The sequence below is a fragment of the Rhinopithecus roxellana genome, chromosome 19 (genome assembly GCF_007565055.1).
Source record: "Rhinopithecus roxellana isolate Shanxi Qingling chromosome 19, ASM756505v1, whole genome shotgun sequence".
Taxonomy (NCBI): domain Eukaryota; kingdom Metazoa; phylum Chordata; class Mammalia; order Primates; family Cercopithecidae; genus Rhinopithecus; species Rhinopithecus roxellana.
This window is the reverse complement of record NC_044567.1, coordinates 75,076,016-75,102,736: the sequence shown is the minus strand read 5'-3', so window position 1 is coordinate 75,102,736 and position 26,721 is coordinate 75,076,016. Positions and strand designations below refer to the sequence as shown.

General features: G+C 47.8%; 1 protein-coding gene across 2 annotated transcripts in view; it reads right to left on the bottom strand.

Moving 5' to 3' along the window:
- ITGB3 (integrin subunit beta 3) overlaps positions 1-26,721 on the bottom strand; it is a 61,182-nt gene that overhangs the window by 13,118 nt on the left and 21,343 nt on the right. For both annotated transcript variants that reach the window (XM_010363525.2, XM_010363526.2), the window contains exons 3-11: positions 17,618-17,813; positions 16,470-16,722; positions 14,735-14,897; positions 13,908-14,069; positions 11,374-11,469; positions 10,876-10,965; positions 10,068-10,202; positions 8,389-8,818; positions 1,086-1,308 (exon numbers count right to left, since the gene is read on the bottom strand). In XM_010363525.2, coding sequence (XP_010361827.1) covers positions 1,086-1,308; positions 8,389-8,818; positions 10,068-10,202; positions 10,876-10,965; positions 11,374-11,469; positions 13,908-14,069; positions 14,735-14,897; positions 16,470-16,722; positions 17,618-17,813 — 1,748 coding nt within the window. The remainder of the gene's footprint in view (positions 1-1,085; positions 1,309-8,388; positions 8,819-10,067; positions 10,203-10,875; positions 10,966-11,373; positions 11,470-13,907; positions 14,070-14,734; positions 14,898-16,469; positions 16,723-17,617; positions 17,814-26,721) is intronic.

Sequence of the window (26,721 nt, the reverse complement as noted above, 5' to 3'; positions counted from 1 at the left end):
CTGAATGGCAAGTGTGGAGTTCAGGGGTGGGAGTGTCACCCTCACCCACAGGCAGCACCTGGCAGCCAGAAGCCTCCCAGGTCCTTCATTAAACCCGTCCCATCCAGGGCTATGCCAGGATGGTGAACCCTATGCCACTTCTGAGAACTATAAAGTCAGAACCAGTCATGTCATTTGGGGGCCCAGCGCAAAATGAAAATGTCAGCTCCCTTATTCAAAGATTACTAAGAATAGGCCGGGCGCGGTGGCTCAAGCCTGTAATCCCAGCACTTTGGGAGGCCGAGACGTGTGGATCACGAGGTCAGGAGATCGAGACCATCCTGGCTAACACGGTGAAACCCCGTCTCTACTAAAAAATACAAAAAACTAGCCGGGCGACGTGGCGGGCGCCTGTAGTCCCAGCTACTCGGGAGGCTGAGGCAGGAGAATGGCATGAACCTGGGAGGCGGAGCTTGCGGTGAGCTGAGATCCAGCCACTGCACTCCAGCCTGGGTGATAGCGAGACTCCGTCTCAAAAAAAAAAAAAAAAGATTACTAAGAATGTCAAGACAGTGATGGCAGAGCATTAAAACAAGCATGAGGCCCTTCTAGGTACAGGGCCCTGCACAGCTGCACAGGTTGCATGCTCGTAAATTGGCCCTGCTGAAAGTGGTGAGCAGAATGGCAGTGCCGTGGACTTGGGCTGATGGGGCTTCCTCTGGCCACTAAAGTGGGAGGTTTGTAGTAGTTTCACAGTGTCCTCCATAATTCCAGCCCCACATCTCCCACTGAATCAGAACATCAGCACTGGATCGTTCCTCAGACTGGTTCAGCCTTCCTCCCAACTCAGAGGGAGTCAGGATGTCACCTTAGGAGAGGACATTCTCCAATCAAAGTCCAGCTCGTTCAAATTTGGCCCCTTCAGTCGGTTCTATTCCAACTTGCCCAAAGCCTTTGGCAAAAGGAGAGGTAGCCATCTGGCTGGAGTGGACTCCTCTCCCTAAGGCTCTGGTTAGCAAGAAACACACCTGGAGAGCTGGGGATTCCAGTCAGGGGACCCTCTCCTACCTCCCAGCCTCCCGGCTCTCTCCAAACTGCATACTCACTTCTTAAAGGTGCAGGCATCTGGGCAGGTAGGGCACTTCTCACAGGTGTCCCCATAGGAGCCTGGCTGGATACAGACACAGCTGCCACATTCACACTTGCCGCGGCCGCTGCACAGAAGCCCATTGCTGGACATGCAGGTATCAGTACGTGTGGTACAGTTGCAGTAGTAGCCGGTCCAGTCGGAGTCACACAGGCAGTCCCCACAGCTGCACTGGCCATGGCCTGAAAACACACAGCCCAGGAAGGTGGACCAGCTGGTGAGAGCTCCACCCCCATGGCAGCAGGCTGCACACAACCACCCTGCTCTCCCAACCACACAGATAATGATCCTCCAGGTTGGCAGGGAATTGGCTGACTACCCAGGGGAGTCCTACCCAGCAGGGACAAACTCAGTTTTCTAGGTGTCCCAAGGTATGTCAGGACTTGCTCGGAGTCACTGTAGAGCAAAAGATTCTCAGGAACTAAGTCTCCTGGGCCTCCTGCCCTCTCTCTTGCCCTTTTCTGAATACCTCTGCCTTCTGAGAAAGGCAAGAGAAAGGGTAGCAGGCTTAGGAGACTTAGTTCCTTCTAGTCTAAGAACTAGAAGCAAGCTCTCTAGCCCTGAGGGCTGACACAGCACACAGCCACAGCCCTGAACCTACATAGGGCACTCAGTAGCCCTGACGGTGTGACCTGATGCTGGCAAAAGGCCTCACAGGCCCCAAAACTGTCTCCCTTTGACCTGACACTGGGCTGCTCGCCTCTCCTACCTGATCTAAGAGGCCTACCATTGTCATCATCATGGCCACCCAATTGGGTTAGACAACAACATAGGGTCCAGTTTGGAAGAGCTGGTCCCATCCCACTAACAAAGCAGCCACCACTTCCATTATGCCGTTTCTCAAATCAGCTAGATGTTACCTCGCAGGGTGAGGAGCAGGGCTCTGAGGGCGCATGTACAAGACAGAAAAATTGTAACACGAGGAAAGAAGGAAAGGAGAGATCCAGGGCATGGGATTATTCCACATGCAGAGAGGGAAAGTGCACACACAGCACCCCGAATGTATGGGTGGATGGGGTGGGGCACCCAAGGGGCAGAGGGACGGCACTGAGAGCGCATGGAGTTGGCCAGCGGAGCCAAATAAGCAGAGAGAACAAATATCCCCTACCTCCCAGACTGCCAAGGGCCAGTGCAGTTAAACAAATCCCATGAATGCCGTAGAGAAAAGAAGTCAGAAAATAAGAGAAATTAAATGAAAAAAAGAAAGATTTTCCTAAGGTGAACAGCAGTAGAGGCAATCACTAGTAATGACCTCATGTAGCCCCATGGCCTCCCCCATTCCCCTGCTGACTAGTCCTGGTTCCTGCCTCTGCACTCAACAGTTGGAGAAATGTTTGCCACAATTAAACATTTTTTAATTAATTAAATTATTTAAAGCTACAGGCGCAGTTCAAGTTTACCAACACAACTTTTCTTTCTTGTCCTGGTTCTCTTCTCAATCTGACCTCATCATATCATATCTGGGAGTCTCATCATATCATATCTGGGAGTGTAGGGGAACAGACTTGGAAAGCATTTAGAGAAGAGAACGTATATCTATTTTCCAAACCAACCAAGGAGGCATTTAATGTGTGTCAAGCACTGTGCCAAGTTCTTTTTCTTTTTATTTATTTGCTTTTTTTTTTGAGACAGAGAGTCTCACCCTATCACCCAGGCTACAGTGCAGTGGTGCAATCATTGCTCACCGTAACTTCAAACTCCTGGATTCAAGTGATCTTCCCACCTTAGCCTCCTGAGTAGCTGGGACTACAGGCATATGCCACCGCAGCTGGCTAATTATTTTTGTTTTTGTACAGATGGGAGTCTTGTTATATTGCCTAGGCTTGTGGGCTTATGCCAAGTTCTTTTTTTTTTTTTTTTTTTTTTTTTGAGTCTCACTGTCACCCAGGCTGGAGTGCAGTGGCGCCATCTTGACTCACTGTAACCTCCACCTCCCATGTTCAAGCAATTCTCCTGCCTCAGCCTCCCAAGTAGCTAGGACTACAGGCATGCGCCACCATGCCTGGCTAATTTTTGTATTTTTAGTAGAGATGGGGTCTCACCATGTTGGCCAGCCTGGCCTTGAACTCCTGACCTCAGGTGATCCATATGCCTTGCCGTCCCAAAGAGCTGTGATTACAGGCTCAGCCAGCTGGTCTACCGCACCCGGCCGCAAGTTCTTTAGTATGTTATCCTTTTCATTTCTGATATCAACCCTTTGAGGTCAGAGAGGTTAAGTAACTTTGCCAAGGCCATACGCCTTTTAAATGGCAGGGTTAGGACTCAAACTGAAGTCACTGTGACTTCAGATCCCAAGTGCTTAGCCTCTATGCAGTGTCGTAAGCAATGTTTTTCCCTATTTATACTAATATGGTCTTTCTAGAAGATGTCTCTAACTTACAGAGAAAATGGCTTTAACCAGTAGAAGATGGAGCCAGTTTTAATGGAATATTCTTCAAATTGACCAGTGGAGGAAGAAAAGAGACCAAAGTAGTAAGAAAGAAGTTATGGAGGCCGGGCGCGGTGGCTCAAGCCTGTAATCCCAGCACTTTGGGAGGCCGAGACGGGCGGATCGCGAGGTCAGGAGATCGAGACCATCCTGGCTAACACGGTGAAACCCCGTCTCTACTAAAAAATACAAAAAACTAGCCAGGCGAGGTGGCGGGCGCCTGTAGTCCCAGCTACTCCGGAGGCTGAGGCAGGAGAATGGCGTAAACCCGGGAGGCGGAGCTTGCAGTGAGCTGAGATCCGGCCACTGCACTCCAGCCCAGGTGACAGAGCAAGACTCCGTCTCAAAAAAAAAAAAAGAAAGAAGTTATGGAAAGTCCGGTAACTGGGCTTGATCTCAATGAGAAATTTCAAGGAGGGAATATTTTAGGAGTCAAATGTACTGAACTATTTAAGCAAAGGGTGAATGGGCCTTATTGTAGACATTTCCATGCCCTGTCCTCAGCCTGGTCCTGTCTCCAGACAATTAAGTCATCTCCCCTTCTCCAGGTGATTGTCAATTCCTCTGTGGCCAAGATTCTCTTTGTAAAACGTGATTTCTCAACCTTGGTACTTTTCAATATTTGGAGCCAGATAATTTTTTGTGGTGGAGGACTGTCCTGTACATTAGGATGTTTAGCAGCATCCTTGAGCTCCACCCACTAGATATCAGTAGCACCTTTCCAATTGTAACAATCAAAAATATCACCAGACATTGCCAAATGTCCCCTGGGAGACAAAATAGCTCCTTCCCACCAGTTGAGAACCACTGTTTTAAAGTATCAGTCAACTTGATCATGCCACTCACCTGCTTAAAAACCTTCAAAGGCCAAGTGTGGTGGCTCATGCCTGTAATCTCAACACTTTGGGAGGCCGAGGCAGGTTGATCAGTTGAGCCCAGGAGTTCAAGACAAGCCAGGGCAACAGAGCAGGATCCCATCTCTACAATTTTTTAAAAAATTATCCGGGCATGATGGCAAGAGTCCTAGCTACTTGGGAAACTAAGGCAGAAGGATCACTTGAGCCCAGAGTTCAAGGCTGCAGTGAGCCATGATAATGCCACTGCACTATGGGCTGGGCATGGAAAGAAATATCTGCTTCCCAGGAAGGATGGGGAACATAACCCAAGCTGCCCCAGCTGCCAAGTATATCTGGAAAGTAGAGATGTTGGGCTGCCAGAAGGGTGGGGAAAGCAGAAAGGCTGTGTCCCGAGGCTAGGTTCCCTAGAAGTACAGTTTGGATGAGGATCTTATTTAAGTGACTCACTGAGGAAGTAGAGAGGAGGGAGCGAAACAGGACAGGGCAAGAGGCAGAGCTGGCAGGAATGTGGTTTCAGCCAGACGCCCTCCAGCCTGATCCTACGTGAATGGTACCACAAAGCCAGGCCCACCCTGAGACAAAGAGTCTAGCCTTAGAGTAACCCCTTGTCCATCAGTCATTGGTCAACATCTAGGGACAAGGCAGCTCCTGTCAGCCAAGGGCAGTTCTCCACAGAAGGGGCAGCTGTGAGCTGCTATCGGCCAACCTCACGGCAGCTGGGGGAGGAGTGCGCCAGCCAGCAGAGCTGCCCCCCCGCCCTCCCCCCGGCCTTTCACTACACCCCGCATTTGGCCACCACTCCTGGATGGGAAAGACCGACACCGCAGGGGCCTGGCAGCACTCAGAGGTCTCCGCCTCCTCAGAAACTCTTGTCCCATAGTGTTTCCTTTGTGAGACTAAACAAAGTGATCTTTGACAAGATGGGCCAGCCAGGGAGTGAGGTTGGGAGTGGAAGTGACAGGTCAGAGCCAGCAGGCTGACCCCAAGAGCCTTGTAGGGTCAGCCCTTAAAAGGAAGCCACAGTGTGGTAATGTCACAGGACTGGTGCCCCTCCAGCAAAAGGGAGGCTGAGCCTGGGTTCATCAGAAAGTCAGAGGAGTAAAGTAAGAAATTAAGAGTGGAAGAAGAGAAAGGGAGGGAAGCCAGAAGAGGGAGGGAGGAACAGGTGCTTGAGGTCATTGGGAACATGAGCCCCACAGCTAGGTCCTCTGGGCTGATGCTCGCTCCAGTCCTCTCTGTCCTGAGCCTGCCCTTCCTCTGAGATCCGTCAGACATCCCACCTCCTCCGTGAAGCTGCCCAGGCCTCCCCTGTCCCCAGTCAGTCTCCCTCCAGTGGACTCCTATAACACTCCCTAAGCACCCCACACTTCTGGGATCTGTCAGATTCAACCTCATGTTGGGAATTATCCTTGGTTAACTGTCTTATTCACACTTCTCTATCCTACTCCACAAAAGCACAGAATCTGGCTCACACAGGGTACCTGACTGACCTGTGGCTGTGGTTGTGGCCAGTGGAAAACCCCCTTGAGGATGATGCACTTCTTGATGTTTGAGGCAGGAATGTTGGTCATGGGCAACCATGAAGACCAGACCCAAAGTAGAGAGGGGACAAGGGGGATGGCCAGGGAACCAGCCACCATGCTTACCGGCCAGGGGCTAGGGAAATGGCCAAGTCACAGCACACCTGCCTCCTGAGCCCCTGCTTGTGGCAAAGAATGGAGCATAGAGCCAGCAGCTCTGGTGAAAGGCAATGGTGAGCAGGGCTGTAAGCCTGAAGAGGTCAGGGATCATGCATGACCCTTTGTTCACTCATATGGACCAAATGATGGCACAGAGCAGGTGCTCAGTGACTTGCGCCCCTGAGTATCTGTCACTGGAGGATGTGATGATGGCACCACGGAGTCTAGACCTGAGGCTGGGTGGGTACCTGATACCCTAGCAAGACATGGTGGAGGGAGGCTGCAATGGCTGCCCTGGTTCCCTCATGGATTAGACTGGAATGCACTGAGGAGGAGCTGTTCCTGCACTAATGAGAGGCAGGAACCAGGGCTTCTGACACAGTCAGCTTTGTTTTGTGGCTTTAGTGGGGCAGCAGCCAAAAGAAACATGCTCTGGCTGGGATCCTGCTGCAGTGCCTCACAACAGACCAGGAACCATCAGGCCATGGAGGAGGACTGGGGGTGCCCCCGTGGTCCAGCCATACTCCTCTCCTAGGACCACCCTCTCTCCCTCAGTCCCCAAGCTTCTTCCCATGGGTCTCCCACTTCAAACTTACCCATTTCCTTTGGTACTTTGAATTAGATGTAAATACTTTAAATAGTAAAATGAAGTAAAACTCCTGCCTCACCCCCTAATTCAAATGGTTGTTGTTTGTGTGCTTTCATCTGTGTGTATCTGATCTCTTGCTCTCCCCTAATCATTCTGATAACACTTCCTTCCAAACTCTCTCTAAAATTTTATCAGCATAAGTAAAGGAAACAATGTTGTAGATAATAAAAAAGCAGTCATTTTTATGTTACTGTCATGCTCTAGAATGACACAGATCGACCTTTCTAAGTGAGTTTTTTTAAAGGCTAGTATCAGTATTAAAGTGAGTATCTGCATATTAGCTCAACTCATTAGAACCCCAATGCCGGCCAGGCGCAGTGGCTCACGCCTGTAATCCCAGCACTTTGGGAGGCCGAGGCGAGAGGATCACGAGGTCAAGAAATCGAGACCACCTTGGCCAACGTGGTGAAACCTCATCTCTACTAAAAATACAAAAATTAGCTGGGCATGGTGGTACACGTCTATAGTCCCAACTACTCGGGAGGCTGAGGCAGGAGAATTGCTTGAACTGGGAGGCAGAGGTTGCAGTGAGCCAAGATCACGCCACTGCACTCCAGCCTGGCGGTAGAGCAAGACTCTGTCTCAAAAAAAAAAAGAACCCAATGCCAATGAAGCCAATCTGAGTCAAGGGTCACCCCAGAAAACAATTATAATGTCTCTGTTTGGCCACACAATACACCCGTAACCCAGTCCCAACCAACTTGCAAGTGTCTGTCGCAAGAGGGATTAAGCCACAGTGATTATGGCCCAGTAAAAACCCATCCTCAGTGCCCCAGTAACAACTCAGACTATTTGCCCTCTGAGAGTGTTGTCAACATATCTGCAGATAAAGACTACATTAACGTTAGTTCAACTTCTAGCGGGAGAAGTACCCCAGGAGTGGTTCTTGGGGCAAGGAGAAACTAGTTTGAGATTATCAGTGGACCTCAAGATTTTACTGAATTTTGCAATGAGAATGACAACTCAGCACCCTGCTGAGTAGAAGGACTCAAAATCATAATCCCCAATCTGTCGGCAGGGACTCTGTGGCAGTGCTAGCCAAGAGAACTTTCTGTCACATTGAAATGTTCTAGATCTATGCTGTCCAATATAGCAGCCACTAGCTACATGTGGCCACTGATCAGCTGAAGAACTGAATTTTTAATTTTTTGATTTTGGCTAATTTAAATAACCACATGTGGCTAAAGGCTACCATATTGGATAGCAAAGATCTAGAATCCAAAAAATAACAGTAGTACCAATAGTAGTAATAGTGATAACAAACAAAATAGTGCTAACATTAATAAGAGCATTACACCATTTTCCAGACATTGTTCAAGCACGCTCCAATGCCTTGCATATATACTACTATTTTCCAGGTCTCTTGTGATACAAAGATAAACTCATGTAAAATTATTACTAACCATATTACATATTCTGACATGTGTTTTCTAAGTCTATAAATAGTAAAAATTTAATTGCCATCTATCAGTAACTTTTTTTTTTAACCTGAAAAGTGGATTGGTCCTTATACTCAAAAAGATTGGGAACCACTGAGTTACACCTCTGCCTGTAAAGACCCATCTCAGGCCTTTGCCTATGTTTCCAGGGGGTGCAGATGTATGAGGGGGTGTGGGTTCCAGGACAGGGGGGCCTGCAGTTCTCCTCACCTGAGCACATCTCCCCCTTGTAGCGGACACAGGAGAAGTCATCACACTCGCAGTACTTGCCCGTGATCTTGCCAAAGTCACTGCTGTGGCAGACACATTGACCACAGAGACACTCGCCCCGCTGGCTGCAGACGGGCTGACCCTCCCGGGGGCTGCACTCATCCTGCTGGGAAGGGCGATAGTCCTCCTCTGAGCACTCACACTGGGATCCCAGCCAGCCAGGCCCACAACGGCACACCCCACACTCAAAGGTCCCATTGCCATTGTTACAGTGACGGCTATTAGGTTCAGCTTGGGCCTGGCAGGCACAGTCGCAATCAAAGGTGACCTGGACGATCAGGCTGTCCTTGAAGCCCACGGGCTTGATGGTAAAGGACTTCTCCTTCTCCTGGGGGCAGCCTCGCACCTTGGCCTCAATGCTGAAGCTCACCTGGATGGAAAGCAAGATTGTATTTAGACACAGTTGGGCCCAGTTAACACTCCAGCTCTGGAGGGAAAAAAAAAGTTGTTCCCTGCCCTGCCAAGGAATACCCAAATTGGGTGTCTTATGCTTTTGCAATATGGAGTTCCTCAGGCTTTGTGGAAGGTCTGCAAAGCAAACCTTCCACAGGTTCCACAGACCTCCACCTCTGTGAAGGTCTGCAAAGCAAAAACACAAGCACGGGAATAGTATCATTGTGACATATGTAGCTGGATGCAGAGACATGGTCTACAGTCAATAAATAATAAAAGGCTGTTTTTTCACTTCACATATGAAATAGACCAGCTGAAACTGAACAGAACCTGTGATCATATAAACACCCTGCTCTGGCCAACTAAGCAAGCTGGACTGATTATAATTATCAGCAAGATGCACAAAGCACTGTTTTGCACCACACAGTCCCACATGGTGGTCAACCATAAGCTCAGGATATACTTCAATTTCCACACATTTTATAGTTTATGCAATAAAGCATGTTTCAGGACAATATTTCTAACATGGGATGTTTGCACAAGTGCCTGAAAGATAGATAGATTAAGAGAAAGGATCAGTGCATCCAAAGATCTATTTTCTTCCCCTCCTTCATCCCCTCCCACCAACTCCTCTCCCCTAAGGCAGAAGCAGAGGAGAAACGACCGATAAGGAAAGTCGTGGAGGGACTGGATGGTGAAATGAACATCTGGCTTCAAAAATTCCATAAGGGTAGGTACTCTTCCCTGGTCCATTTGCTGCTAAATTCTCGGCAGTTAGAACAATGCCTGACACATTGTCAGTGCTCAATAAATATTTATAGGTGATGTCATTTTACATTTTAGATTTTACTTTCCTGTGTCATTTTACAAAAGAAAGGTATTAATTACCTTGGGAAAGCTGGAGACTGGCGAGGGACTGAAGGTAAAGAAATATTTTCCTTTGCAATCAACTGTGCATACACAAACAAAGGTAACCAAATTTTAAGTTTTTTAAATTCCTGAGAGTTGAGTTCACGTAACAGAAATAGCTTACGCAACAGAAGCCCCAGAGGAAAAGATTGGTGGATCCATTACATCTAACTTGAAATGACTTTCAGGAAAGGTATTTTTCCTGCCCATATTTTTTTCTGGCAGAAGGGGGCCATTTTTAGTCATTACAAAATGAAGAAAGGGGGTTGGGTGCTCACAGATGCTCTAGGACAAAGGCCCTGCCCAGCCCATCTCACCGTGTCTCCAATCTTGAGTCCCATACAAGACTTGAGGCCAGGGATGACCTCATTGTTGAGGCAGGTGGCGTTGAAGGATAGAGACAATTCTTCAGGGAGGTCACGCACTTCCAGCTCGACTTTAGAGCGGATTTTCTGAGCACAAAGGGGCACAAGAAGACAAGAAAATGAACTGAAAGGAAATGGGAAATGGCAAGAGCCAGTTCCATCCCAAGCCAAATCTGTCAAGTAGCTCTGGACTCACCCCAGCAGTGCCAGAGGCCAAGGTTTGACCTGGAAGCTGCCAGAGCACCCCTAGGACTCTGTTTCCTCCTCTGTTTCCTGCACGGGAACCTGCTCCCTCTTTCCATCTCCACTTGCGTCTAGGTGAGTCTGGGTAAAATGTACTAGCTACACCCTCCTGCAGGCCTCATAGATGTTGCGCAAGGGGAGTACTGGTCACCTTGGAAAGCAGCATTTTCTACCTAACGTTTCATCAACCTCACCTTCCCCATGTCTCAGCTCTCTCTTTTCCCTGTTATTGGAGCCCAGTTTTCCCTCACTCTGCCCCCACAATTCCAGGGCTCTGCTCCTTCTCCAACTAATCACCATCCCCATCCCCATCCCCTTTCTTTCTTTCTGGGCTACTTCCTTCTCAGAAGGCTGCATCCCTTCTAGAGCAGACCACTGCCTGGCCTCTGGGAGCACACGGAGAAGGCAGTAAGATCGTGTGGTAGACTGGCACCTGGGACTCACAAACCTGAGCCCTGCTGTGTAAGCCAAATGAGGTGGACTCTCCGCAGGACTATCTCCAGCACAAGACACTTACCCCATAAGCATCAACAATGAGCTGGAGGACATTGCTGGAATCCATGGACAGAACCCCGACTGTGGTCCCTGGGATGAGCTCACTATAGTTCTAGAAAGGACGACAAAGATGTTCAGAGCTTACCGAAGGAAGGTGGTGGTCTCCAAAAGCCCTCCTCAAATCCCACTGAGAGTCCTGAGATGAAGATTGGAGGAAGGTATGGGATATTTCAGTGGTCACTGCCAGGAATGTATCTAGCAGTTTTTCAGCCCTGAGCAAAAGCAGAGGAAGCCTCTCACACCCTTTGTCACCTCCCCTCCACCACCACAAACACCAGCACACACCTCGTAAGTTCAAGGTTGCAGGAAAAAGGCCCAGAGTGCAATCTTTAGCTCCTGGGGAGTGGATTAGGGGAGAGTCTTTCCTGGTTGGGAACTATGGCCAATGCTAGCACAGGCTGGCTACCTGGGGTTCCCACCATCACAGGGCCTATTCCAGGAAACCCAAAGGCACAGTCACCTGATAGAGATTGACTACATTTTCAGTCACTGCAAAGATCAAATTGATGTTTTTCTGGGAGAGCTTCTCAGTCATCAGCCCCAAAGAGGGATAATCCTAGAAAAATGAAGGATGCAGAGGTTAATGAAGTGCCATGTACATCCCTAGGGTCTAAACCTTAGAACTTATCTTGCTTGGGGTGTGGCTCAGAGAGTTGTGGTGCTTAAACCTTTTCACTTCATGCTGAAAGTGAGACAAGAGCCTGGGCAACATAGCAAGACCCCATCTCTACAAAAAAAAAAAATTTTAATTTGCCAGATGTAGTGGTAAGTGCCTACAGTCCTAGCTACTGGGTAAGCTGAGGCAGGAGGATCACTTCAGCCCAGGAGTTGGAGATTACAGTGAGCTATGATTGCACCACTGCACTCCAGCCCAGGCAGCAGAGCAAGACTCTAAAACTATAAAAAAAAAAACAGTGGGGGGCAGGGGGTACAGTGAGACAAGAAGGGTAAGTAGCACAGAAGTGTACTTGTGAACTCCAGGGATAGACGAAGAGGTGCAGGCCAGTGGTGTCAAAACTAAGCACCTCTTTCTTCCTGCTTGAATTTAATGCACTAATACAATGGAGCTGCTTCCTTGCACAAGGCACTGGGTTAGGCCTCTGTTTTGGAACTACTGACAGATGCCTTGGCCTGGCCCTCATGATCCTCCACCATGTGGTCTCAGGCTTTCTTTCCAAGTATTACTCACCTCTCTCCCTCTTCCACTCAGCAGTGATCTGGTCCACTGTCTCCCACCTGGAGTTGCCTTCTTGTTGGTAATCCTCCTCCTTTCTTAGGGCCAGGCTTAGGCCCCACCTCCTTCAGTAGACTTCCTTGGCCATCCCAGCTCATGATGAGCTTTCCTCCCTTGGATAGGTATAGCCCACTTTGGCTTTGCCACACCCATTTAGCACTAATCATGCATCTTGTGTTATTGTAAATATATATATATCCTTTCTCCTCAACTAGACCAAAAACTCTATAAGGATAGAACTATACATAGACTTGTTACCTCCCTCAGCCCCTGGCCCAGTGCCTTGCATAGATTAGGTGTCAAAGGTTGCTGACTCATTGCCTGGTAGTGCTTGACTTGGATATGGCTGACACCAAAGGGCTCCAGGACACTATGCGGGTGGGGTGGTGAATTGTGAACATGTCCATGGGATCCTAGACCTTGCAGGGAGCTCATTAGATCCTCAGCTCAGTCTCCTGCCTTTACACAGGTATACCTTTAAGCCACCTAGATAAGGAAGTTGCTATATTGTCCTTAGAAGATGAAGAGTTCACACCTGCCCCAGATACCTAGAGCATTACAGCACATTTCTCTTATGGTTTATAGTAATTTCTCCTGATTCAATTTAAATATTTTCCCCTGATTTAACCTTCTATGGTGATATAAAACAACTTATAAGACGTGTTCTCATGTATAAGCTAAATCATCCTTTAGCCTTCTTTCTTTCAAGCTGAATGACTCTGGCCTTTTAACCTTTCCTCGTAGGACCTGTTCACCATGTCTTTGATGGTCTTTCCCCTCTTTCTCTCCTTCTCTCTCTCTCTCTCTCTAAGAGAAGGGGTCTCCACTAGGAGCAATGGCTCACGCCTGTAATCCTAGTACTTTGGGAGGCTTAGGGGGGCAGACTGCTTAAGCCAAGGAGTTCGAGACCAGCCTGGGCAACATAGCAAGACCCTGTTTACAAAAATTAGCCAGGCATGGTAGTGCATGCCTGTGGTCCCAGCTACTCAGGAGACTGAGGTGGTGAAGGCTACAGTGAGCCAAGATTGCACTACTGCGCCTCAGCTGGGCAACACAGCAAGACTCTGTATCAAAATAAATAAATAAATAAGCAGTGGTGGTTCTTGCTCTGCAACTCAGGCGGGAGTGTGGTGGCAAGATCACAGCTCACTGCAGCCTCAGACTACTGGGCTCAAGAGATCTTTCTGCCTCAGCCTCACAAGTAGCTGGGACCACAGGCACAAGCCACCACACTCAGCAAATTTTTTGTAGAGACAGGGTCTCACTATATTTCCCAAGCTGGTTTCAAACTCCTGGACTCAAGTGATCCTTCCACCTCAGCCTCCCAAAGTGCTGAGATTACAGGCATGAGCCATCACATGCCTGGCCAATCTTTCTCTTTTTTTCCTCTATCTTCTTCCAATAACTATAAGTTAGTATGGTATTCCAAGAAAGGGCTAATCAAAGTGGAGAGGAAGACCTGCTTTCCAGTTGGTTTGTAAAAATCCTTTGGGTCCATTCTGGATCCCATGATGCTGCTGCTATGCTGCTGACAGTAAAGGCAGTGATAACACCACCATCAGGGATATCTCTAATGGTTATGTAAGTTGTATGCTGGATGACGGTGTCCAGTTGGTAAGGGATAGGGGCAAGCTGAAACCAAGCCCTGCACCCTGCCCAGAAGGAGGGGCTGCCATTTTCACATTCACAGAGACTCTGCCTGGGTTAGGGCAACCCTCACCATCATGAATAGAAACCATAGGTGGTGCCAGAGATCTCACCATGGTAGTGGAGGCAGAGTAATGATTGTCACTACCAACATGACACTGCCCATCATTGGGCTGGACAATGCCTGCCAGCCTTCCGTCCAGTGCTATATGAGTCTTGGCATCAGTGGTAAACACCAGCAAGTGCGATGCATCATTCCTCCAGCCAATCTTTTCCTGTTAAAAGAAAACAAAAAAACAAAGGCAGAGGAGACAAAACAAATTCAGCCATGTCACAGGTAGAGAACAGAGACCCAAGGCGCTCCCTGGCTAAAGGGCTGGACAGCTTGTTTTGAAGAAGGGTCTCAGTCCCAGTCCTTGGAACCGAAGCTGAAACTTTCCAGTTCAGGGGTTTCATTCTCTTCAGAAAACAGTCTCATAGCTGATTAGTTCAAGCAGCTGAATGAGATCCTCTTAACTCTTCTAATGACAGTCACATTGTCCATCTAGAAACTGCACCTGTAAAAATCCTTTGGGTCCATTCTGCATTCTGACGTGCATCCACAGAGCTGATCTGGGCTAGAAGAAATCTCATCTGAACATCTGCCTACTTTGCTGAGGTTAAGTTAACCCGCTTTAACTCTGAAGTAACTCTGAAGGTGGGAAGATGCTCTCCCCTGGGAACATCTGAGACCACTGAGGTTCAAAGAAATGTCAGCTCAGGCCAGGGAGTAGATCTAAGCCAAGGCTGAATATCAGGAGCAACTTACTACTCATAACTGCAGGAAGCTCTGCTTAGTTCTCATCTCATTTTACACCAGAAATCCCCAGAGTTCAGTCACTTCCTTCCCCATTTTGATCTATGCCAACCACACCTGGCACTCTAAGTCCTCCAAACTCACATCACAGACTGTAGCCTGCATGATGGCATCAAAGCCACCCTCTGGGGCATCTCGGTTCCGTGACACACTCTGCTTCTTCACTTCCTCATTGAAGCGGGTCACCTGGTCAGTTAGCGACAGCACGTGTTTGTAGCCAAACATGGGCAAGCACGTGGTCTTCATACTGGGAAAGGATGGGAGATAATTTAAGCAGACACCTTGATGGAAAAGGCAGCATGAGAATTGGGAGGAAAGAGAGGGGACAAATATAGATAGTGGTATGTCCCAGGCCAGTTCCATATAACCACAGTTACCCAGACAGTTCAGACTCCAAAATCCTCAAATTACCTGAGGTTCCCCATCAACCTTACCCCCATCCAGCTAGCCTAGAGGATAAGAGATTGAGCTGGAAACAAGACTCCCTGAGCTTAGATCCCAGCTGCCCTCTTTACTAGTCATGGGACCTTCGGCAAGCCTCTCAAGTCAGCCTGTGAACGTGGGGCCAGGATAGCACATATCCCATAAGAGTTGCGAGACTTAAGTAAGTTCATACACACAAAGCACTTAGACCAGAGCGAGGCTTGAGTTGCTGATACTATCACCTTATACTTAACACTTTTCTAAAGTAACAATAAAGCACAAGTCCATCAGTAAGTTAAGGTCCCTGAACCATCAATAAATTGAGAGATCATGCAAGACAGGTGCATTTCCGCCCCCAGCTGACATTGTGTGTTTAATTAATGGCTGATGTCTTGCCTGGGAACCTTACAACCCAGACAGAAGGTTGAATGCCACATCATATAACTTCAAAACCTTTTTTTTTTTTTTTTTTTTTTTTAGAGACAGTTGTTCTCCATTGCCCAGGTTGGTGTGCAGTGGCAAAATCATGGCTCACTGCAGCCTCAACCTCCCAAGCTCAGTCAGTCCTCACACCTCAGCCTCCCTATAGTCCCGGGGACTGCAGGCATGTGCCATCACACATGCTAATTTTTTGTAATTTTTGTGGAGATGGGGGTCTCACTATGTTGCCTAGGCTGAACTTAAACTCCTAGGCTCAAGTGATCCTCCCACCTTGGTCTCCCAAAGTGCTGGGATTACAGAAGTGAGCCACCCCACCTGGCCATAACTTTGAAAACTAAAAAGTAAATTCACACCTTTTCAGGCTCAGCAACCAGCATTGTAAGTTATTCTAATACATGGATTTGCACAGTCTCCACCAATTGAATAAATAAACCATTAAGTTTTAAGCCAAAGTTTCAAACAGAGGCACAAGTTATCCATTTACAGACTATAAAAGTGTTCAACAAATGTCATTTCCACTCTTTTATATTCCTTAGCACTTCATTTCTTCTGTTTGTACCCTGCAGGATGCACAGCCTTGATGAAGACAATAACACCAACAATGGAATCAATCCTTCTGTAATCACAATTTCTCCGTTTACTTATCCATAAGTTTCTTTCTACTTTTGACCTCATTTCCCTTCCATTCTCTCTTGCCTCCTATTTATTTGTTACCAAGACTAAGAAGCTGATGAATTTTCTTTCTAGGTTCTCCAAACAGCCTTAGGTTCTACTGACACAACCCTCCAGATCCACAAGCTAGCCCATTTGCCAGACAGGGAGACCAAGGTAGAGAAGAGCTATAGTTTGGCCAGAAGACAGCCAACAAAGTGACCCTAGAGCTAGAAATAGAAACCAGGACTTGGACCTTCCTGGGGCAAAAGATGCTGTCCTGGCATCTGGAGGAGGGACTTACTCATAGCAGGGGTTTTCAAGGGCCTCTGGTGGGGAGATATACATGTATGGTGACACAGGCTTGTCCACAAATGCCCCGAAGCCAATCCGCAGGTTACTGGTGAGCTTTCGCATCTGGGTGGCCAGCTTGGTACCCAGGTTCTGGATGCTCCACAGATCGTCCTTCATGGAGTAAGACAGGTCCATCAAGTAGTAGATGTCCACAGGGTAATCCTCCACCTGCCGCACTTGGATGGAGAAATTCTTCGAATCATCTGGAAGGCAGAAAGATGTTAGTTTTTATCTTCTTCTCCCTCCAAGATTGAATAAGCAGATTTGGATACAGTTGGGACTAAGAAATTGCATGATCGAAGCAAACCAGAAAGCCCTGGTCCCTTTTCCTCTTCCTTTGCAATTCTATTACTCTTCTAATCTCTTGACCCTCCTATTTTTAACATCTTCTTTTCCATTCTAAAATTTTCCACTTTCTCTAAATCCCCAGGGGATTTCCAATCCTGTGAGTTCCAAGGGTCTATCACTGTGAGTCACAGAGGTTTTGATAGTTACTACACTTCGGATTCTGTAAAAGACAGAAATTGCACCCTACCCTTCTCTGAATCCCATTTCATCCAACACATGCCTTGATAGTAGGTAAATCCCTCTTGACTTAGTTGGAAAGTCAAAATCAATGCTTCAAAATTTCTGTCTCTTAGTCTAACCTTTCCTCCCTCTAAAGGTCTTGTGTACCTATTGTGCCTGCCCCCATTCCCCCGTCCCAATCCCCTGTGAAAGGAGGGCTTACAAATTGCTTTCTTGTTCTATATCTCGTTTGCACCTCAACACAAAGCTCGAAGCTAGGTAAAACAGGCACTTGGGTAAAGAAGAAACAAATGTTTTTTGAGCACCTACTTTGTCAGAAGGGTTAAGTAACTTGTCCAAGGTCAAATAGCTAATATATGATGCAGTCAAGATTCGACTCAGATCTTTTGATTCAAGTCCTAACGTCTCTTATTTTCTTCCATTCTCTTGCCCACACCTCCCCCCACATCCTCGTCTTCCCACCCCATTTCCATTCTGAGCTACTTCCCCAAGACTTCCTCCTCAGACCTCCAACTTGTGCTCTATGCCCACCTGTCTCAGGTCTCTCCCTGCAAAGGGTCCCATCCCTACCTGGCCGGAGCCGGAGTGCAATCCTCTGGGGACTGACTTGAGTGACCTGGGAGCTGTCTCCAGAGCCTTTGTCGCTGAGGGGCCTGTCCTCTAGTACTCGGGCCTCACTGACTGGGAACTCGATGGATTCCGGGGCACAGTTATCCTTCAGCAGATTCTCCTTCAGGTCACAGCGAGGTGAGCCCAGAGGCAGGGCCTGTAAGACAGGAGACCAAAGAGAAGTCCAGCAATCAGAGCTGTGGTGACTCTCTGCCTCCTGCAGGCCCTACCACTTCCCAATAGCTAAGAGTTTACCCCATACTTGGATCATAAACAAATTGGTTTGGTCTTTCCTGGGATAATCCCTTAGGACCATTTTACAGAAAGGGGAAATTGATATTTTGGGAGGCCAAGGCATGAGGACTGCTTGAGGCCAAGAGTTCAAGACCAGCCTGGACAACATAGCTAGACCCTGGCTCTACCGAAAAAAAAAAAGAAAAAGGAAAGAGAAATTGAGACATCAGAAAGGCCTATTTATGGAGTTGTAGCTAGAAAGAGAGCCTGTCCAGTAAGACGCCTGGTAGACCAGCATTTTTTAACTGTGGAATGCAACACACTTGTGGGTCCCAAAATCAATTTAGCAGGTGTCAACCATCATTTTGTTAAATAAAATACAATAGAATAGAATAGAAAATATCAAAGTGTACAAATAGTCAAAGTGTTGTTTTGTGAAACTCTCGTATTGTTGGAGAGTGGGGAATAACACGTATAATAAATAACCATACCCAGTACAATGTGTTTCTTTCTGTAGGTTTCAAAACAGTTTGGAAGCTACTGTGTTCGACACAGGCTAGGCTATGAGATCCATGAAGTCAGGGACTATGTGTGTCTTGGCCCCTCTCAATTCCCAGCATCCAATCTAGGACTTACCACAAACATGATAGGGAAAGGCAGTGTAAGGAGGCAGGAGAGAGTCAGGGCTAAGGGCACAGGAGTAAATTCAGCATTGCACTTACAACTGCTTACTAATGCAAGTCACCTAATTCCTCCAAGCCTAGTTTCCTCAGCTGTAACATGAACATAATAACAGTCCCTCCTTCAGTACTTAAGAGTAATCAAAATCACAGAGTCAAAAAGTAGAATAGCAGTTTCCAGGGACTGGGAGGAATAGAGAATTACTGTTTAATGGGTATAGAGTTTCAGTTTTATAAGATGAAAAGAGTTAAGGAGATAGATAGTGGTGATGGGTTTCATGACATTATGAATGTGTTTCATGCCACTGAACTGTATGCTTAAAAATGGTTAAGATGGGCCAGGCCCAGTTGCTTATGCCTGTAATCCCAGCACTTTGGGAGGCCGAGGTGGACGGATCACCTCAGGTCAGGAGTTCGAAACCTGCCTGGCCAACCTAGTGAAACCCTGTCTCTACTGAAAATACAAAAATTAGCCAGGTGTGGTAGCGTGCACCTATAGTCCCAGCTACTTGGGAGACTGAGGCAGGAGAATTGTTTGAACCTTGGAGGTGGAGGTTGCAGTGAGCCGAGATCATGCCACTCCACTCCAGCCTGGGCAACAGAGCAAGACTTGATCTCACAAAAAAAAAAAAATAGTTAAGATGGTAAATTCTATGTTATGTGTATTTTCCCACAATAAAATTTACTTAAAATAATAGTAATTATGGTACCTCCCTCACAGGCATGTCATACAGGCTAAATAAGACAATCTACATAAAATGCATAGGACAGCACCTGGCACAGAGGAAGTGCTCAGGAAATGTGAGCTATTGCTATGAGATGCTTGACAAGTACTTCCTGGATAAGCTAATTATGAATAAACTCCACAAACTTGGGAACATGGGAAAATACCATGATGCCAGGCTCCTAACCGGAGCCCATCCTATCACTTCAGCTTCCTCCTTCACCCTGGACAAAGAACAAACTGAGTACCCTTCCAAAACCCACAGCCCCTGAGGCTCTGTGTGATTACACCTGAGTATTGAGTGGGGGCCACACTGGAAAGAACACCGAAAATCAGGAAAGAGGATCATTCCTAGGCCTGCCAGTGACTAGTCACGTGACCTCAGATATATCATTTTGTATCCTCACCTGTTCAACAAGGTAGTTAGATGACATGGTGTTTTCAGTCCCTTCCGGCTCTGACATTCAGCCAATTTAGCCAATGCTGTGTGGGTGCATGTCTATGAGGGCTCCTTGCCAGGTTGAGGGGACCAGCCAGCAAGCTGGAAAACCCCTCCCTGGACCTATTTCACAACATCTAGGCCTTCGGGCTCTCCCCAGCTCCACTCCTACCCACATCCCCCATAAGCACTTCCAAATGTCTGCTGGATAACCCACACTAATATCCCAGAACAATTAGTGTTGACATTTATTGAGCACTTACTGTATGTCACGCACCACGGTGAGCACTTTACATGGATTATTGCAATCTGCCTGCCTGACAGTTCCATAATGCTGGAACTATTATATTTTATAAGGGAGAAACCTAAGGTTTAGAGACTTCACAAATGAGGAACCCAATCTTACAGGTAAGGAATCTGAGGCTTAGAGAAGTTAAGGAATTTGCTCAAAGTTGCAGAGCTAGGAAGTGGCAGAACTGAGAGGCCAGCTAGATTGTCTGACTGTAATTATCCTCATAAAATAAGCTTTATTACATTCCATATAGAGTGAGAGTCAAAGCATGGAAAAGGAGGAGTGTGGAAGGAATGGTCCTAGGAGGAGCCACAACAGAGAATGCCCCAGGTAGGGAACAGGATGCAAGATGGGCATGTACGAGGGATGGAGAAGGATGGATGACATCTGCCTCCTCAGCCTCCTCAAGCAACCTGGCAGCCATAATGCCAGGAGAGGGACTGGGTCACAAGGAGCCATTCATACTCAAAAGCCCTGTAACCAGCCGGGTGCGGTGACTCATGCCTGTAATCCCAGCGCTGTGGGAGGCCGACACGGGTGGATCACTTGAGCTCAAGAGTTCCAGACCACCCCGGGCCACAGGGCGAAACCCTGTCTCTACTAAAAATACAAAGATTATCTGGGCATGGTAGTGCACACCTGGAATCTCAGCTACTCAGGCGGCTGAAGTGGAAGGATCACTTGAGCCAGGGAGGCGGAGGTTGCAGTGAGCCAGGATCACACCACTGCACCCCAGTCTAGGTGACAGTGTAAGACCCCATCTCAAAACAAAAACAAAAAACCCTGTAACCCAAAACCCTTCCCAGTGCTTAAGGTCTCTCTCCCTCTCCAGTCCGATCCCCCTTTTATGGGCTGAAGCCTTCCCCACGTGGATGGGGACATGAGCAACACCAACAGCATGAGAACTACCCTGGCCCAGGCAAGAAGTAAGTAGTTTCCGGAAGCCAGCAGCTTCTTTCTTTCTTTCTCTCTCAGCTTCACAGGTATACAGGCAGGGAACTAGCCTCAGCAATGGAAATCACTGAATGAGACTTAACCTTCCTGGTGGCAAATACTCCAACAGGGACATCATAGACCTCCCACAACTCTGAGGAAGATGAAAATCTCCCCTGTGCCCAGCTGTGGCTGAGGACGGAATGACATGGGGAGAGCTTGGGCACTTCAGGTTTTGTGCCCAGACTCCTGTTGTCCCTGCCCACCTCTCCTACCCCTTCCTCCTCGGAAGCAGTCTTTCTCTTGCTCAAAAAAGTCCCAATCTTATCTCTGATTCCAGCTGCCCACAACGCCCCAGGGAGAAAACCTTCCCAAAAAGGCAGTGGAGAAATCAGAATGCAGTGAGGAGCGGATCCTTTCCAGGACCAAGACAGATGCTGAAAAAGACAGCAGGGATGGGAGCCCAGCAAACTGGATGAGGGCAGCAAGGCCATCATGCATCTTCAGGCTCCATCAGCAGAGCGAGAGAATGCATTAGACGGGAGTTTCCTGACTCCTATTTTCTAATGTGGTGGTCCTAATGAGAAGAGGGTTTGAAGCGCTAAGATGTGCTGACAGTCCTAATGGTTTGTTATGAGTTTCCTTAGAAAAATTAAACACTGAAAAACAAAACTGCCTCCCTCCCTCCCTCTGTGGTTGCTGACATCAGAGGTCAGGAATATAACAGGCCTGCTTGTCAGCCAAGCTCTCCACGAGAGCCCTGCTCCAGAAGAGCACCAAGGCAGTGACCTCAACATACTTGGGCAACATTCCCTTTCTTGGTAACCCAGGCTGAGAAGGTAGAAGGAATATCACCAGGTTATGCAGGGAGAAAGCTAGAAGGGGGAGGGGTGGATATTAAAGTTTCAGTTCCCAGGGAAACCGGATGTTACACAAAAAGGGCAAAAATAGCCAAGACCCAGGGGAAGGGCCTGAGCACAGAGGTGGGAAGTTCCAGCCAGCACCCTGCAAGCTGGCTGAATTACCTCCCTCTCCTGGGAGGGTGACACATGCTCTTAGTACCATTCTCCATTAATCCCATTTTGGAAACTGGGAAAGTACAACATGAATAGTTGTCATTATCCTGCCTATTTCACAGGGTTGGTCAGGAAGTAAAAGACTGTGAATGTGAAATGCTTTCAAAATAGAAAAATCTCAATATAAGTTAATTATACTGAAATCCAGTATAGGACAGAGGTCCCCAACTTTTTGACACCAGGGACTGGTTTCATGGAAGACAATTTTTCCATGGACAGGGAGGTGGGGATTGTTTCAGAATGAAACTGTTCCACCCCAGATCATCAGGCATTAGTTTGATTCTCATAAGGAGTGAACAACCTAGATCCCTCCCATGCGCAGTTCACAGTAGGGTTTGAGCTCCTATGAGAATCTAATGCCACAGCAGATCTGACAGAAGGCGGAGCTCAGGCGGTAACGCTCACTCCCTTGCTGCTGACCTCCTGCTGTGCAGCCTGGTTCCTAATAGGCCATGGACCGGGAATTGGGGTCCCTGCTTTAGGATATAGTATAAACAAATAAATGCAAATATAAGGTGACTCTTTCTCTTTTTTTTTTTTTTTAAGATGGAGTTTCACTCTTGTTGTCTAGGCTGGAGTAGTGCAATGGTGCGATCTCGGCTCACTGCAACCTCCACCTCCCAGGTTCAAGCCATTCTCCTGCGTCAGCCTCCCTAGTAGCTGGGATTACAGGCACACGCCACCACACCCAGCTAATTTTGTATTTTTAGTAGAGACAGGGTTTCACCATGTTGGTCAGGCTGGTTTCAAACTCCTGACCTCAAGTGATCTGCCCACCTTGGCCTCCCAAAGTGCTGGGATTATAAGAGTGAGACACTGCACCCAGCAGGTAACTCTTTTTTACAGTTAACTACTATTATTTCATACTGTTTTCTTGGAGAGGGAGAGTCGATATGCCCCAGTACATTTTTTACCCCCAAGCGCCACCAAAACAACTCCCATCCATTGTTGTCTTGATTAACTCATCTGGTGAGGACAAGAAATCATTTGAACATGTAAAGAGAAAAGAATAAAGAGGGCAGAAAGGAGGAGGGGAGGAACATGAAGCATTTTTGTTTATAGTTGTTGGTATTCACATTTCATTGTTTACAAGGAGAGGAGCACTCTTAGTATTATACTTCCTTTTATAATAATAAGTTGGAGCAAAACTCTCAAGATGAACATTTATCCTCCAGATTAAAAATAAATAGAAAGAAGACAAGTCAGAATAAAATTATGTTTGTGATTACAAAGAAATGTAAATCATGGCCTATATCTTGTCCTGCAGTTGCAGAGAAGAAAATGAGAAGGAAATCCTATTAGAGTCTTCCTCTACTTTGCTAGACTCAAACCCCTTCTTCCTCTGTCACCCTTGGTTATCAGGCTAAGTGGGAAGCTGGCCCATCTTCCAGGGTGTACTCAGGCTTATATAAGAATTCCTAGGCCGGGTGCGGTGGCTCAAGCCTGTAATCCCAGCACTTTGGGAGGCCGAGACGGGTGGATCACGAGGTCAGGAGATCGAGACCATCCTGGCTAACATGGTGAAAGCCTGTCTCTACTAAAAAATACAAAAAACTAGCTGGGCGATGTGGCGGGCACCTGTAGTCCCAGCTACTCGGGAGGCTGAGGCAGGAGAATGGCGTGAACCTGGGAGGCGGAGCTTGCGGTGAGCTGAGATCCGGCCACTGCACTCCAGCCTGGGTGATAGCGAGACTCCGTCTCAAAAAAAAAAAAAAAAAAAAAAAGAATTCCTAGTATATCCCTCCACTGTAGGGTTGCCAAATTTAGCAAATATTTGGGACATACTTATACTAAAAGTTATTTTTTGTTTAATTCAAATTTAAATAGATGTTCTGCATTTTAGATTTATTTTTTAGAGACAGGATCTCCCTATGTTACCCAGCCTAGAGTGCAGTGTCTATTAACAGACATGATCATGGTGCACTACGGCCTCAAAATCGTAGGCTCAGAGAATCCTCCCACCCTAGCCTCCTGAGTGGGACTACAGGCACCAGGCTGGATGTTCTGTATTATTTGGCAACCTTAACTCCACCTCCATCCACCTTGACCCCAATCCCAGTGGCCCTTCAATTAGCAATGTTTGTCAAACTTGCTATCATAACAACCCATTCTGATGTAATAAACCCATGGTCCATCCTGGGAACCTCTATTTTTAACAAGCACTCCAGGCAATTCTCAATACCAAATGAGTTTGGGAGGTTCTAGACTCCAGCATGGCACTGCTGAGACTAAGACCACGAGTTGAAGCCAGCCTCTTTGCTAGATTTACAGACCAGAGAGAGCACACCACCCCAACCCGTGTCAGTATCCAACCCTCCAAGAACACACCCTATGCACATGGGCCCAAAACTCCGTGCTCATCCATGTTGGCTATGTTTTCCTCTTACCCAGCCAAGCTCTCACTATACACACCCAAGAGCTCCAGTCCTCTAGGACCAAGGGGAAAACCGAGCCCAACCAGTTGTTTTTCCAGGCACTGCCAGCTTGCCTGGAACAGCCAACTCAGGGGAAGAAGAAGAACAGAGGGCTCTCCAGGGTTTGATTATTTGACAAATTACCTACAAAACGGACCAGACTGTTCACCTTTAGTTTTTTGAAGTCAATGTCCAAAGCATTTTCAGCAGTTAAACTTAGCCTATCCAGGGGAAGCCCCGCTCCTCTCAGGAACAAAATAGCATTTCTGTTCAGGTTACAGTCCAGGATTCCCACCTCCCAACCCTCCCTGGTCACCACATTCTGTCCCACCCTTCCTTCTCTCCCTCCTCCCTCTTGCTCAGGGATCGTTGTAGTCCTTCACTAACCTCGGCCCCGCCTCCTTTCATGCTTATATGCCATTCTCCCAGGGAATATCTTACTGGACTTTCTACCTCCCTCCATTTGTTTTCTTTGGTCCTAGCTGCGCCCATTTCCTGGCTGACTGCACCCCTCATTCCTAGGCTGGTCCTACGTCATGCTCTGATCTACCCTGCACCTTTCCCTCTGCCCTCCCCAGGCCTGCCAGGGGACAAGGAGCACAACAGTCACCCATAAATATTCTACATTTGCATCTTTGAAATCTGGTTACGTGACCTAAGGGCTTTGTCTGTTCAGGCCTCAGCCCACCTCAGCTGCATGGCTAGTCCCTATGCAGATCAAGAGGGATGAAAAATGGGGGATAGGGAGCAGGACAGACCCTCCAAGTAAGTTTTCTTTTTCCCCAGCTTCTCTGGGCCAGAGATGCCTGCATTTTCTCTTGCTTTGGGTTGGAAAGGAGGGAAGGAGGAAAAGATGGAAGCACCCTTTGAGTGACACTAGGGCTTCTGTCCTGACGTTCCTCTGTTCCTGAAGGCTTTGGGCTACTCAAGGCCCCCTCCCCATTCAGCTCTCCCTTCTTCCAGCATTCAGTTGCAGAATTGCAACTTCCTGGTAAAAGAAGCTTTAGTAATATCACGATGGGAGGAAGGAGGACATAGCAAATGAGGAGGGAGCAGGCTACATCACACTGAGCAGCCCGCTCAGCCCAGAGGGGAGGAGAATCTGCGGGGGTGGAGGAGAAGGACTCATCTATTCCCCCTTACTCCCCTTCCCTAGCCCCAGGGAAGGTTTCATTTGCTAAATGAAGTCAATGTGGCCCAGATGTTGGGCAGCTGCCTCTGGAAGCAGTTCCCGTGCTGAACAGCAAAGAGGCCAAAGCAACGTGCGGAGCTGGCCTCTGCTGCTCTGGCAGCCCTCCTGGCCGGTGATAAACACAGCCTCCCAGCACCCACCCCTCCCCCCAGCCGGCCAGGGAGGTTGCCTTTTTAGGAAACTCAGTGGATCTGGAAAAGAAGCAGAGAGACTGAGGGGCTGGATTGGAGTGGTCATAAAACTGGAGAGGGCTGGGACTTGCTGTGGGACAGAGAGGATGCCTCAGGTAGCTGAGCCGCAGCCAGGCCAGGAACTCAGGTAACCACCTGCTGGCCGGGCCAGTGACTCAGCCTCAGACTCTATAATCACCGAATCTCTCCAACCACATTCATCTCCCACCCCCACCCCATCAGCTCTTGCCAGCTCCAAATTTCCATCCCAGCCACAAACATAGCCATTCCCTCAGACACACTCATTCCCTAGGGCCCCAGACACAATAAACCCTCTGCCTAGACACAACTAACCCTTTCCTGTCCCCCTTCCGTCCTCACCAAGTGGGCCCGGCTCCTTTCCTCAACACCTCTGAGAAGGAAGGAAAGAAGAAGAGAAAGAAAAATGTAAAGCCGTGTGGCCCAATCATCAAAAAGGGAAGACAAAAGATCTTCTGACTAAACATCCACACACACAAGCACAAGATTCCTCTTCTATTTGCCTTTTTTAACCTCTAGGAAAAAGAAGTAAGCCAGCACCCCCTCCCAACCCCATCTGTACCTATACCCCTTGCTGCCTCTCCTTTTGAGACCTGACACCTGCTTCCCTGGGATATTCCACCCCAAGAAATGCAAGCAATGGGCTGGGCACGGTGGCTCACACATGAAATCCCAGCACACTGGGAGGCCAAGGTGGGAGGATCTCTCAAGTCTAGGAGTTTGAGACCAGCCTGGGCAACATAGTAAGACTCTGTCTCTACCAAAAAATTAAAAATAAACTATTTTTCTTAGGAAAAAAAGCAAGCAAAGTGTGAGAAAGGGCAGCAATGGTTACAGAGAGGACAGGAGGTCCAGCCAAACTGGCAAGGGCA